General features: G+C 37.4%; 1 protein-coding gene across 1 annotated transcript in view; it reads right to left on the bottom strand.

Annotated features, from left to right (window-relative positions):
- LOC150107087 (telomerase-binding protein EST1A-like) overlaps window positions 1-16124 on the bottom strand; it is a 330605-nt gene that overhangs the window by 76012 nt on the left and 238469 nt on the right. Inside the window, exon 16 of the mRNA XM_090390990.1 lies at window positions 11002-11155. Within this exon, the coding sequence (XP_090247116.1) occupies window positions 11002-11155 (154 nt within the window). The remainder of the gene's footprint in view (window positions 1-11001; window positions 11156-16124) is intronic.

Here is a 16124-nt window from a genome sequence, read left to right as displayed (position 1 = left end):
GTTTTTGGCATGGGTTAATGCAACCTCAACAAAGAGTGTTGGATTTAGTATTTTCGCAGAGGATAGAGTATACAGGACAGGCAGGTGGGATACTGCCAATAATAGCAGATGAATTGCAGTCAAAAAGATTAGGAGTCAGTCGGGAGGATGGCAATTCTTTTGAGATAAAGGCCAATAGGACAAAATATAAAATTGATTGCTGCTATAGGCCAGGAGGTGCCAGGGATGATGTGGAAGACATGCATCAGCAGATTAGTTTATTGAGTGCAAGTCGAATAATTATTATGGGGGAGGGGGAGGACTTCAACTTCAGAGATATATAATTACTGAGACATAATTACTTGAAGGAGAGGAGATGGGGTATGAGAGTATTGGATTTTGTTGTAACTAAGATGGCTACATTCCCTCTAATTGGGAAAAGTGATAATGTAGTCTTGACTTGGAAGGAAACAGAAAATATGGAAATTCCAGTTAAGAAAGGGATATATGTGGAACTATAAGGTAAGTGATTATGATATTCTTAGAATGCAGCTTGAAGCAGTAACATGGCAAAAAGATCTACAAGGGAAGGATGTTCACAGTGCATGTGGGGGATAGTCAAGGGATATCTGAAGGAAACAATATCACACTGTATACCCAAAGTCAGGAGGGTAAATCAGGCAGGAGTTAGGTGGATGAGTAGTATCATTAAGCATGAGCTGCAAAAAAAAAAAAAATGTTGTGAAGGGTGTATAAGGAGAAAGATAACTAGCTAACACATGAACAGTACAAGAATAAGGCAAGAAAGGCGACCAGCATGGTAAAGAAGACAAAATCAGATTATGAGAAGAAATTAGCCAAAGAGGCAAAAGGAAATTCCAAAGAGTTTTTTCATTATTTGGCAAACAGGAGGAGGAATAACTGTAATGAGTGCAGATGACAGAGGCAAACAAAACTGTTACCTATTGAGTGACCATTCTGTAAGGGTATATCATACAAGTGAAGATACTGTTATGGCAGAGGTGAAAGGGACTGATGTGATGTGAGAATAGCAGTTGATGAATTAGTGGTGCTTGGAACATTGCAGAATCTGAATGCTAATACAGCTTTACGATTGGATGGGATATCAACTTGCATTTTAAGAGAATGTGCAGGTAAATGGCAATACTTTTCACTAGGCTATTTAATTTAAGTCTCAGCCATGGCAAAGTCTCATGAGAATGGAAGGAGGGCAAAATAATTCCTTTGCCTAAAGGAGGATCAAAGTCTGTGGTAGCAAATTATAAGACGGATACAACAGGTCCAGTTCAAGACATTATGCACAAAAGAGAGAAACTTTAGAAGATTGGAAAATGGGGGTGCTGAAGTGTCAAAGCTGTATAACTGAGAGAAGACCTCCACATAGCCTTAAAGGAATGCGGAGAACCGACCAGGGCTTCTGACCTAATGTCCAATTCTCACCTTCTCGTGGTGCACCCTGTTGGGTATCTACTTGGATACTGAACAAACGAGGATGGGCTGGCAATATGGGATTTAGCCGACCAAATTGTATTCTTATTGGTTAAACCAAAATAAAAAATGATGGTACGACATGACAAAATTTCATGACGGCTGGGGCGTCGCCCGGTTAAACAAGGCTCCCGTTGTTTTCGCCAGGGAACCAGGGCGAACAGCGAAAAGTCAGCTATTGGAACAAATCTGAAAACAAACCCCAACTCAACATCACCAGAGTTAAAGATCGGTACTATCGACGCAAGAAGCAAAGAAATGGAGCTAGCTGAGGAATTAGATAAGTACCAGATCGACATAATCGGGGTGACTGAAACAAAAACGACCAAAACTGGTGAGATCTTTCTGAGCGATAAATACAAAATGTTATATTCGGGCAATGACAATCAAGGAAAAGAAGGAGTAGCCATAGTATTCAACACAAAATACGAGGCTAATCTTCTTGAATGGCAGTCAGTCTCAAGTAGAGTAATGTGGGCAAATATGAGAATGGGGAACTGGACAATGAGACTTATTTGTGCCTATGGTCCCACAGAAGGTTCTACTAAGGTAGAAGTGGAGGAATTTTTTTAGGCTTTAGAAAAAGCCACTGACACAATGAAAAAGGAAAAGTTGGTCCTTGTTGGGGATCTAAATAGCAGAGTAGGAAATGATTGTGAGACATACAAAAATATTTTGGGAAAATTTGGAGAAAAGAGCAAAGCTAGTAATAATGGCAAATATCTGTTGGATTTCTGCTCAGCACATGGACTGGTTATTACTAACACCATGTTCCAACATAAAAATGTGCACAAATTCACATGGAGAGAAGAGGCTAGGAATAAGAAAAGTCTTATTGACTATGTTATTGTTGATAGTGATGTTTTCTCCCTGGTGCAGGACACCAGAGTGTACAGAGGATTTGAAATTGGAAGTGATCACTATCTAGTCTTGAGCAGGATAAAATTGAATTTCATATTGAAAAGAATAACATCTAAGAAAGTTTTAAAGCGAATAAAAGTTGAGCAGCAATCAGATGTGAACTGTAGACTAAAATACACAAAGATTATTGAAGAAAAAATGAAAGAGTTTGAGAACAGGAACCAAACCTTCGAGATTCAGTGGCAAGCCTTCAAGAAAACACTGATTGATTCAGCCAGAGAGGCATGTGGTGAGGTTGTCTGCAAGGATAGAAAAATCAGAACTCCCTGGTGGACACAGGAAGTTAAAGAGGCAGTGAAGGAAAAGAAGAAAGCATACCAAAAGTTCCTGTCAAATAAGTCAGCTTGTGCTCTTAGAGAATATAGAGAGAAATGCAAGAATGCTAAACACTATGTAAAACTAGCTAAACAAAAGTCATGGGAGGACTTTGGCAAGAATATAGAAAATAAATATCAACAAGGTGGCAAAATATTCTGGAGGTTGAAGAAGCTTAGGAATGGAGGAAAGAGTGTTGTAAAAGGAATTAGAGATGATAAAGGTGACATGAAAACTGGAATAAAAGATTTCCTTGAAGTATGGAGTAATTACTTTGAAAAACTGCTATTTGAAGCAAGCAGTGATGATAGCACAATGGTAAAAAACACTGACCATGCATGCAGGCAGGAATACATATCCATACTTGAAGTAGAAAAATCCATCAAAGGCTTGAAATGTGGAAAGGCAGCAGGAGTAGATGATATTCGACCAGAAATGCTGAAGTATGGTGGTATAAGAGTCTTACAGTGGCTGCACTGCATAGTTCAGACAGCCTGGACAGAGGGACGAATTCCCAATGATTGGAGTAGAGCTCTCATAGTACCCATATATAAAAAGGGAAATATAACTGAATGTGAGAATTACAGAGGTGTTTCCCTACTGAGTGTTCCTGGCAAAATCTATGCAAGTATACTTGAAAAACGGTTGAGAAGAATTGTGGAAGAAAAGCTTGGTGAAGAACAAGCTGGATTCAGGCCAAACAGAGGCTGTCAGGATCAGATCTTCACTTTCGACAAATAGTCGAGAAAGCATGGGAATATAACAAAGATCTGTATTTAAGTTTTGTCGATTCGGAAAAGGCATATGATAAGGTGCCAAGAGAGAAGCTATTCAATACACTGCAATTATATGGTGTCAATGGGGCATTATATCAAGCAATACTTAGTCTTTATTTGAGTTGTAAATCAGCAGTTAGAATTGAAGGAAGTACAGGAAGATGGTTTAATGTTAAATCTGGTGTGTGACAAGGATGTACATTATCCCCTCTGTTATTCATTATCTATATGGATCACATTATGAATGAAAGTGGTATTAAACATGATATCAAAATTGGAGATGTTAATGTCAGCTCTTTGCTTTACGCGGATGATATTATACTTCTAAATAAATCCGTTACAAGTTTGTAAGATTCTCTGACTAAATTGAATAGCTGTTGTAATAGATATAGTATGAAGGTCAGCAATAAAAAGACAAAGATAATGAAAATAGGCAGAATCCTTGAAAATGTCAACTGTGTTGTGAATGGAGAACCTGTGGAACAAGTAAAACATTTCAGCTACTTAGGCACGATTTTTACTGAAGATGGTAAATTAAATATAGAAATAGACAACAGAATCAGCAAAGCTGGTATGGTGGGAAGTCAATTGAATAAATTCATATGGAATAAAAGAGAAATTAGTCGGAACACTAAATTAGCTGTATACAAGACAGTGTTCAAACCAGTTATAACTTATGGATCTAAGAGCTGGGTCAGAAGTAAAACACTTGACCACAGATATGAGAGTCCTGAGAAAGATTAGAGGCGTGAACAGATGGCATCAATGGCAATATCATATTAAAAATGAGGATATTAGGAAAGAACTTGACATTGTCTGCATCCAGGAATGCGTTAGCAGATTTAATCTCAGGTGGTATGGTCACTTAAATAGAATGGGAGAGGAAAGATTAGCAAAACAAGTGTTCTCTGCCAGGTTGGCAGGAAAACGACCCAGAGGAAGACCAAGATATAGGTGGATTGATACGGTACAAATCGCCTTAGACGATAGAAATATAAGATCTGATAATGTTGAAATAATGTTGAAAAAACCAGAAATGCTAAAGTATGGTTGTATAAAAGTCTTATAGTGGCTGCACTGCATAGTGAGAAGAATTGTGGAAGAAAAGCTTGGTGAAGAACAAGCTGGATTCAGGCCAAATAGAGGCTGTCAGGATCAGATCTTCACTTTATGATAAATAGTTGAGAAAGCATGAGAATATAACAAAGATCTATATTTAAGTTTTGTTGATCTGGAAAAGGCATATGAGAAGGTGCCAAGAGAGAAGCTATTCAATACGCTACAGTTGAAGGAATTGAATTGAATTGAAGTACAGGAAGATGTTAATGTTAAATCTGGTGTGAGAAGAGGATGTACATTATCCTCTCTGTTATTCATTATCTATATGGATCACATTATGAAGGAAAGTGGTATTAAACATGATATCAAAATTGGAGATGTTAATGTCAGCTCTTTGCTTTATGCAGACGATGTTATACTTCTAAATTAATCAGCTACAAGTCAGCAAGATTCTCTGACTAAATCGAATAACTCTTATAATGGATATAGTCTGAAGATCAGCAATAAAAAGACAATGAAAATAGGCAGAATCGTTGAAAATGTCAACTGTGTTGTGAATGGAGAACCTGTGGAACAAGTAAAACATTTCAGCTACTTAGGCACGATTTTTAGTGAAGATGGTAAATTAAATATGGAAATAGACAACAGAATCAACAAAGCTGGTATATGGTAGGAAGTGAATTTTATAAATTCATATGGAATAAGAGAGAGAAATTTAGTCGGAACACTAAATTAGCTGTATACAAGACAGTGTTCAAACCAGTTTTAACTTATGGATCTGAGAGCTAGGTCAGAAGTAAAACACTTGACCAAAGACTAGAGACCGTAGATATGAGAATCGTGAGAAAGATTAGAGGCGTGAACAGATGGCATCAATGGCAATATCCTATTAAAAAGAGGATATTAGGAAAGAACTTGACATTGCCAGCATCCAGGAATGCATTAGCAGAGCTAATCGCAGGTGGTATGGTCACTTAAATAGAATGGGAGAGGAAAGATTAGCAAAACAAGTGTTCTCTGCCAGGTTGGCAGGAAAACAACCCAGAGGAAGACCAAGATATAGGTGGTTTGATACGGTACAAAGCGCCTTAGACGATAGAAATATAAGATCTGATAATGTTGGAGTCTTGACAAGTAACAGACTGATTTGGAGGAAAATTGTAGATAGGAAGTTAGTAATGATATAATTTTTTCATGTAGTACTATCATATCCTGTACACCCCTTGTGGGTACATGGCAGGAATTTGATGATGATGATGATGAAAATTGAGCAATCCTCCTTTTCTTCTAAAGTCATAAAATTATAATCTTTCTTGCTCAGCTATATACATAATAAAAATTACAGAAGGTGAAGAAAGACACTTATACAGTAAAGCTGTGCAATATTTTTGGTTCAGCTGATACTAGGAAGTTCTGCTCTCTAAGTAATATAGCAATTTTTATTTTATTTTATTTTTATTTTTTGAATTTTTGCAGATTGGTCTGCAAAAAATAAAAAAAAAATTGCAGACCAATCACACATGTGCAGACCTTCTCTGATACTAATTGGATTATCATTTCTCACTATTTGGAATAAATGATCATTATGGCCCAAGAGCCGAGAATGTTCCCAAATACTACAACATTTTGTGCTTAATTGTAAGACTGCTACAGCATTCTAGCACTGACATTCTTTCCATTAATAACAGCAGAACTTAGTATAAGGGAATCCTTTGCCTCTTCTGCCAGAAACTTCCACAGCTGGGTACTAATGATGATACTATTTAACAATTTACTGAAGATCCAAGGATATCGAACATGAGGGATTTGCTTGAAGAATTTCATATGGTTTTCTTCCAGTAAATGTCACCAAATAGAGGTACTTTTAATATCGGAAATCCAATTTGTGATATCTGCTACAGGCTGGAAACCTGGAAACAGTAGAACATGCATTCCTTGTGCTGCGTATTGGGAATGGATTATGTAATGTGTTGGAAATTCCGTTACTTACAACAAAACACTATTATATTTATATATATATTTTTATTTTTGCAATACTCACCCCTACCCACACACACACTGTTAGCAATGAGAAGATAATTTTGATTTTTATAAGTAATGTGTTAAAATATTTGTGGAAAGTTAGTAAAAACATGGATTTGAAAACCAGCAATATGACACAAATTCTTTACAATAATTAACGTAAAGTAAAATGTAATTTTTAATGATAAAAATCTTCACAGTGATTTTATAACTGGAAAAAGCATTCTAGGAGACACCAAATATTTGGCAAGGTGGTATTGACCACCCATATTATTCAATATTCACATGGGTGGGGGGGAGATAAAAATTCTATATATTTTTATATTCTTATAAATAAGGCCAACCACCTGGTAGCAGTCATCTGTGGATTTTAGTTTCAATTGGTGGGGGTGTAGCTGGTATACACCACAGAGAATAAGTGTTGTTGCATATGTCCTATAAATAAGTCTTTTATTTTAGTGAATAGTAGTTACATTACATTAGCCGGGTGCTATCAGCCCGGGGGAACTTTTGGCCTCAAGCACCACATGTCACCACTGGGCATGGTCCTCTGCAACTGTCTGCCACGTTCTGGTCTCCAGCCCGACAGCCTGCAGGTCTTCCTTCTCCTAATCCACCCATCTCTTTCTCAGTCTCCCTGGCGGTCTCCCTGATTGGGGTTGGGCCTCCCACACTTGTTTCACAGTCCTTTCAGCGCCTATACAGTACAGGTGCCCCAGCCACTGAAGATGCCGGGCTCGCAGCTCCATCAAGATGTCTGCCAAGTTGTATAAAGCGTGTATGGCAGCATTTGACAACCTCTTCCAGACTCCATCTGCCATGACTCCTTCATAGATACGTTGTAGCATCTTGTTCTCAAATACTCTCAGGTGATCGGCTTGTCCTGCCGTGAGAGTCCACGCTTCACCACCGTTCTTCAGGAGCTCCGCCAGTATACAGTCCACTCCTGGAGCCTTATTATTTTTTCAGCATGTGGATAGCATGAGTAATCTCACTAAATGTCGGCTCTTCAATAAATGGTTCAGCAGTTTGATAAGGAGTCCTCCGATATTGACGTTCCAGCATTCACATTCAGCATGTTTGCAAAATATCTACGCCACCAAGCGAGAGCATCTTTTGAGGTTGTTAATAGATTTCCACTCTCATCTCTTATGGTTGCCACTTGTGTCTGGGCACCTCGCATGGCTTTGATCATTCGGTACATTTCCCATCCATTCTTCGTCACCCTATTTCTCTCTATACTAGCCACTTTCTCATTAAGATACTTCTGCTTTTCCCTGCGTAGACATGTATTCACCACTCTTCTCACCCTCTCATATGCAGCTTTCTTCCAGCTATCCGCTAGGTAGTTCAATAGTGCTTCCCTTCGTTTTGCTACAGCTTCTTCACACTGTCTATTAAACCATGCTTTTCTCCTCCTCTTTCTCTTTCCCACAGATCTCGAGGCAGCTAACGCGACTGTATTTTTGATGGTGTCCCACATCCTATCCGGATTATCCTTTTCCTCCTGTAACTCCCCAAAATGATTCTGAAACTCTAACTGGAAAGCCCGCTTGCCTTCCGCTGTTTTCAACTTGTCCAGGTCCCATACCGATCATATGGTAGGGCTTCTAAACTGCAATTCTATGCCTGAAATCGTAGGCTACCAAATAGAGGTCGCTATCTCCACCTGCTCCTCTGAAACTTCTCACATCCAAGATGGAGCTGTGGTGACGTCGATACACTAGTACATGGTCTATTTGGTTAGCTGTTCTACCGTCCGGTGATCTCCAGGTCTGTTTGTGGACGTCTTTATGTGCAAACATAGTGCTCTTTACAAAGCATCCTGTAGCAGCGACAAAACTCGCAAGTCAGATCCCGTTATCATTGCACTCCTCATGTAGGCTCTCACTACCCATGAAAGGGCACCACACACGCTCTCTCCCCAGCTTCGTGTTGAAATCTCCCACCACTAGCTTGACATCATAGGACGGTAGATTATTACAAGTACGCTCAAGCACTTTGTAGAAACAATCTTTAGCTTCCTCCGAGCTCTCTTCAGTAGGCGCATAACAGTTCACAATAGACACATTTTGAAAACGTCCCTTAACTCTAATAGTATACAGCTGATTGTTCACAGGTTTAAAATTTAAAATATTACACAAAAAGTTATCACTAACTAAAAAAAAGTTATCACTAACTTACTTTACATTGCAAAATTGAGTGTGTGTGTGTGTGTGTGTTTCAGGAATTTAATAGAGGATATCATTTAGAAGGCATTTTGTCATGGCACTGATATATACAAAAAAAATGGAGGCCAAGGCTTCTTCGTTCATAAAGTTTAGCACTGGATCCTTTTTTAAACGGATTTTGTATGATGTAGCATATGTTCTATGTATTCGATGCAATGAGTGAATGGGTTATGGTACGAAAGTGAGAGTCTGTCATAAACGTTTCATGTGAAAGTGGAGGAAATGTGAGTTGTGTAGAAAGCAGGAAAATGAAGTGAGGAATATTAATGATGTAAGGAAAGATAGCGAAAGTATTCTGGAGAATGTACTGCTGATGATAGCAGTGATAAAGAAGCAGTGAGTGAGTGAGTGATAGTGCATGAAATATGAATTAGAATCACGTTTAAAAAGTATTATCTCCCATAAAAGGGATATCGAAAAGACACACACACACACAGTATACAAAATAAAGTTAGGAAATTAATGACCTTATTTAGTTATCTTACATTCATTAGCTACTCAAGCGGTGCTTTTTTTAGAATTGTTTGTTATTACTGCCATGATCATGAAGTGACGATGCCTATGACACTTAAGCAAAAATACTAAATTAATAAGGTTTATTTACATGAGTTTTCCTGCATTTCTAGATTTCTTTTGAATCAGAGGATGAGAAAAGTAGCTGAAAGTAATGTGGATGATGAGTTGACAGTAAGGAGAGAAATAGCGCATTTACATAGCATCCTTAACAGAACAAAATGGGAGCTAGACCAACTGGAGATTGTTATATGGTTCAGCAGGCAGAAGAATCAAAGAAAAAGTGAAGGGGAAAGTATGAAAGTGTGAGAAACTGGAAATAAGGAGAAGATTCGATGATAAGAGGTATACTTAATGAATTTAAAAAATGACCCTAATCTAAATAAATATGGTTGTGTTCAACTTTCAAAGATCTGAGAAACATTATTTCTTAGGCTTCCTGTCCAGCAGCCAAGGGTAGCCAACACCCACAGGGGCATCACTTATAAAACTTTAGGCTTCTAATCTAACTTTTTCTGCTTACTGTTTTGTGTGTGATTACAATTTTAATATTGTATTCCTGATGATGTCCCTCATAAAGATGAAATGTAGGAACTCTAATTATTTCACTTTGCAGCATATTCATTCCATTATAAGTATAATAAAATTAGTTTAATCCTTTATCCAAGTGTGAGCAAACAAAGTTTGCGCCTGAAGTATCTTCAGGACTAGGGTAAAGTGATACAACACCAGGGCAACTCGTTGCAAAGGTGGAGAAAGCTACCAACACTCCTAACTCAGTATCTCCTATAACGCAAAACACATCTCCTTGCGGATATGTCTAATGTTATGCATTAAAGGAAGGGCCACTACCCAGACTAGTTTCGACCTTTATTGAGGTCTCTTCAGTGGGAGCCAGGCCCTAGTGGAAATACCAGGCAGAAGCATTAGCAGGTCATCTCTACCTATAGGAGTTGCCAAATGGTGTGCCACCCTTTTTTTAATAAATTACTCTGGATTTAGAGAAAGATGTTGAAAGTTTATTTTTTCACTTGGTTAGAGTATAATAAAATTAGTTTAATCCTTTATCCAAGTGTGAGCAAACAAAGTTTGCGCCTGAAGTATCTTCAGGACTAGGGTAAAGTGATACAACACATTTGTAGCTCACACTTGGATAAAGGATTAAACTAATTTTATTATACTCTAACCAAGTGAAAAAATAAACTTTCAACATCTTTCTCTAAATCCAGAGTAATTTATTAAAAAAAGGGTGGCACACCATTTGGCAACTCCTATAGGTAGAGATGCCCTGCTAATGCTTCTGCCTGGTATTTCCACTAGGGCCTGGCTCCCACTGAAGAGACCTCAATAAAGGTCGAAACTAGTCTGGGTAGTGGCCCTTCCTTTAATGCATAACATTAGACATATCCGCAAGGAGATGTGTTTTGCATTATAGGAGATACTGAGTTAGGATTGTTGGTAGCTTTCTCCACCTTTGCAACGAGTTGCCCTGGTGTTGTATCACTTTACCCTAGTCCTGAAGATACTTCAGGTGCAAACTTTGTTTGCTCACACTTGGATAAAGGATTAAACTAATTTTATTATACTCTAACCAAGTGAAAAAATAAACTTTCAACATTCCATTATAAGGTTGCATTACTCAGAGAAAAATAATCAAAGTGAAAATAATGACCCACCTACTAATGGCACAACTAGGCAAAACTGTGATTTAGATACTAGATTCTGTATAAGTCCAAGATGATCAATAAAACAGTTCGTATCAGGAACAAGATATCGTGGTCGCACTTCTAACACTATTGGTTGCTTGTAGTGATGCTCATGAAGAACAGCCTGAAATATATGAAATATGAACATATTAAACAGAAATATGTATATGTTCAATAGCTGTTTACCAATTAAAAGTTAAAACATAGAGCATGTTCAAATGACACCCTTCCCTAACCAATGCAATGGCAAGCATTTTAGTACTGTCTTCAAATAAAATAACAATAACATTCCTAACTCCTATCTTCAAATTTACCTCACACATCAACAAACTCAAGGCCTCCCTTCTTGCATATTTTAGCTATCATGCTATTTGTAATAACTGCCCTTTTCCTCAGCTCCCTACTATCATACCTTTGTAACACACAAATCCCTTCTCACACTCTTTCGCTTCAATGTCTCTAGCAACACTCACAAATCACATGCTGACTCATTCACACATCCTCACAAGTCATCTGATCCAACCAGCAGAGTCAATTCCTCTCCTCTCCACAGTCAGCCATTCTTCCTTCCTCAATTTTCACATCTTCACTATAATCCCCTCCCCCCCTCATAGGGCAATACACTACTTTCCACCATTTCAATGCAATTATTAATCTCTAATTCATCTGCCACCATCCTTCTTACACCAAAACTACTAAATGTCCTATCACAATCTCTTCTCTAAATGTCCTGTCTCACTCTGCACATGCCTTAAGTTATCTCTCAACCTTACAGTTTTTTCTAATAATAACGTGTTCCTATCTTTTATGCTATCTTCTTTACCATTCCTCATTTATTCTTCTATCATTCACCTGTCTTACTACACTCTGTTATGTCATTTGTCACATTTGTACTACATTTTGACCAAAAAAAAAATTTATCAAGTTGGGGACTGCAAACAGGAAAATGGAAAGGTCACTAATCAGTATTACCATTCAAAATAGAAAGCACAATACTCTGGTCAAAGCTCAGACTAGGATGAGAAACATAGCAAACATCAAAGGATCCAAATGGTAATGGGCAGGTCATATTGCAAGAAGTAACACTCAAAACTGGACAAAGTTGATATCTGAATGGCATCACAGAGATGAAAAGAGAGCTACTACAGGAAGACCAAACGAATGGTGGGATGATGAGATTAAAGAGATGGCTGAAAATCAGTGAAATAGAAGGGCTCAAGATAGGACAGAATGGAAGATTTTGAGGGAGGCCTTCATCCAGCAGTGGAGAGAAAATGACAGATGTGATGATGATGACTGTTGAAATGAGGGCGGTTGATTATAATTTCACACGCTTCTTTAAATTTGGGCTCATTCCAAGCTTACGAATTATAATGAAAGGATGCCCTTCAGTCACTTTTGTGTTGAGTATCTGAGGCATGATCAGAAAGGCCAGATTTACCACAATTACTAAATTTAATGGATAGGTACTGTGATTCCAGTTTCACCTATATAGGGCAAGCCACATATGCATTGGTACCCAGGTTGAGCAATGGGAAAAAAGGGATCCTTGGAAAAGTTGAATAAGTGTTTTTAATTTTGCAGGAGGTTTAAAGGTGGAAATTAAGTTGTATTTGTGCATTATTTTTCAATTTTATCTGATATCCCTTTACTGTACTATGATAGGATTGCCCACATTCAACCCATATAACCTTTTGTTCTAATAGGGCTCCAAGATAATATATTATTAAGGATCCACAATTTTATTGTAATCAAGTTTATTTTTATGCACAGTCTTGTAAAAAATTTTACTGTTAGTATTTTTGCTGAAGCCATTTTTTAGGAAAGTACTGCTGATAATTTTTAATTCAGTCTTTAAGTGCTTACTCATTGGAGCAAATCTTTATAGTCTGTTTTTTAGTGTGTTAATGACACCTAGTTTTTGTGTTGGTTGCTTGATGTGTATATATTGGCTGGTATGTGTAGGCTTACAATAAACAGTAAAGGAAACACTGCCAGAGGGAAGATATGTCAGAACTGACAAATAAATCACTTTTGTTGTGTGTAATGTTTTTCATTTTGTTTATGAATGAAGTACTGTGTTTATAAACATAGATGTTCAAGGAGAGATAATGACCTACCAACTCCTTGAACATCTATGCTAGTGTCTTGGTTAGGTGATAACTGGGGCTGTTGATAACTTTGACTATTGGCTAAAGTGGTACATTCTCTTTATGTATCTGATGAAGACTGTAAATTTTCAGGGTGCGAGCATCATGTGGAAGTAGTTCTTTTAACGGTGTTTGAGGGCCAGAAAAGAAAACTGATGATCTAAAAATCTCAAGAACATGGATGGCCCACATTCGACCCATACAGCCTTTTGTTCTAATAGGTCCAGGATCTTAGTCTTAATATATTATTAAGGATCCACAATGATTATTTAAAATACTAATTAGGTCACTACTATCACTCTATTAAAGGTTAATATGAATTTGTTCTCTGTTCTCCATGTTAAACAGCTATAGTTTGATGTAATTTTTTTTTTTTGTTTCAAACAAGATCGAGTAGAATAATAGTTGACCAGTCACTCTGACCTACACACACACACTCCAGATGACGATCTTAATATGAAAATCGAAACATCAGGAAATTAAAGTTATTTTTTTTAACATGGTAGTAGTCGCTATAATTTCATCAAAAAATAAATGCTGACCACCAGGTAACATTAAAAGAAAAGATAGGACAGAATGTTGAAACAATTCAGCCATGGTGTTTCAGTACTAAAGCTGCGTTACATAAAAAAAAAACAAAATATTGGTTTTTTTTAATTATTATTATTATTAAGAGAGAAGAGCCTGTGTAGCTCAGCGGATGTGGCGTTTGCACACCGCCGCGCTTGGTCGCACGAAGGAAGGCTTGGTTTCGAGTCTAGTCGGCGACTAGAGGAAATTTTTCTAAGCCTTTTTTCGACCGGTTCCCGAGTTAGTCGATCTCTGGCACGGGCAAGCAGGTTTTTCCTCCTGGAAACTCGGGTTTTTCGTCCTGTAAACTCAAGAAAATCGACCATAGAACCCACATTATTTCAGACATTAAATATATTGTGTTAGGGTTAGGGACCACGAGATGGCGGCACACTTGAGCGTTCTCTCTTCACTGCGTACCGCTTAATTAGTGATAGCCTTGGGCCATCTGTCTCTGATTGGGTACCAGTGGAGATTGAACTGCCCACTCAGTCTCCAAAAGTTAGATAGGGCTAAATGGCCTCGCCTACTCCCGTATACGGGAATAAACAAGCGTTAGCTGATTTTTTTTTTTTTTTTTTATTAAGAGAGAGGAGTCGGAGATTAATGTGTATATATTGGCTGGTATATGTAGGCTTACAATAAACAGTAAAGGAAACACTGCCAGAGGGAAGATATGTCAGAACTGACAAAGAAATCACTTTTGTTGTGTGTAATGTTTTTCATTTTGTTTATGAATGAAGTACTGTGTTTATAAACATAGATGTTCAGGGAGTCGACCTCCAGGGAGTCGGAGATTAATGGAGGGAAGCCACATGTTACCCATTTATTAATTACACTGGCCAACACAATTTTTGCTGACTTTTATATGAGACTTGTTTTTACTAATTTGGGTGCGCTGATTTCAAATATCAAACCCATTTTCTCTATCACATCAGGTTTTTCCTCTATGGCATTTTCTTTTTGCTAATTTGTAAGTTTTTGGTAGTTTTAAGGAGGCAGTACTATTTAGAGGATCAAAAAAAATCGATTTTTTAATATCATTTTCTGAAAGTATGTACTTTTAAAAATCTGTTCCTAACTTTTTATCAAGAAATTCGAAAAATTCCCGAAGATATAGCCTATTATTATAATAATAATAAACATGATTCATTTATCCAGCTAACCATTGTTGCATACAAAATCATTGTTTCCAAATTGTTTATCAAATTTTTCCCCTTGCGCCTTCAAGATCAGACTTTCTTATTCGTATAGTGAACCATTGAAGCAATACTTCTTACATTTGTAAGCTTGCACTTTCTAAATTTTTTTGTTTCAGTTATGTTGTTTTCAAGTACCAATATTTAAACAACTTTATTCTTTCACAATGGTCATGCTGTTGAAGAGGACAAAGAAAACTTTTTACACACCTGAACATTCTTTGCACCGCATTCTAACTCTCAAATAATTTCGACTTTTACATGAACTGGGAGATACTTTCTTTTTGGTAGACATGTTTACAACAAAAGGGTTTGTTTTCAATCGATTTTACCATTGTAAAGTGTGGGAGGAAGGTCAGAGACTAGACACTGGAGAGTTAGCTAGAGTGGGGATGGTTTCCACTGGTATGGTTGGGTTATAAACTACTCCTTACTTCTGATGCAGGTGGTCATAAAAGCCAACTCACTCCTTTCATTTTTGTCTATTCCAAGAACTACCCAAGCAGTAAAGAATGTTTGCATAGCTACCAAAATTTGTATGATGTATCTGTGTAGTATCATAAAATTATAAAAGTGAGCAGTTGTATGGGAATATTAAAATCTTTATGGTAGCTTTTTGTTTATTACAGCCATGATCTCGTTATTTCTGTGCTCGTTACAACAAAGTTCGACTGTACTTTGTTTTGCCAAACTTTGCTCACCCATTCCATTTAAGAAACCAACCTTACAACATTAGATTAGCTCTGTTCACACATTCTTGAATGATATCAATTTGCCAGCAAAGATTGGTCGATTGGTAGAGCCTGCTACTAATGGCTCACGCAAAAAGTTAAACAAAGTTGAGCGCAGTTAGTAGTTGGAAGGGGATCAATTGTTTGATGCTGTTGCACACTCTTACTCGATGAGTCTTTAGACTCCCTGGAGTTGTCACAATAATAATAATAATTATTATTGTCTGATTTTCTAGAAACCTCATTTTCAGAGCCTTGCTGGTTTAGCTATTTTTCCAGACCAGTGGAGATCACATGATAATTGTTCATCAGCACTCCTCTGATGATCCCATAACTAAAGCATCACAAATCTCTGGAGACTTTTAAAAAAATATTAAATATAGATTAAATTTGAATTAAGTGATTCAATGAAACACATCACTAGAAATGATACAGCATAGGTT

This window comes from Typopeltis vanoorti, chromosome 4 (genome assembly GCF_054136105.1).
Source record: "Typopeltis vanoorti isolate ZY-2024b chromosome 4, IOZ_Tvanoo_1.0, whole genome shotgun sequence".
Classification (NCBI taxonomy): Eukaryota; Metazoa; Arthropoda; class Arachnida; order Uropygi; family Thelyphonidae; genus Typopeltis; species Typopeltis vanoorti.
Note: the sequence above shows the minus strand (reverse complement) of the source record. Positions and strands in the feature narration are given on the sequence as shown.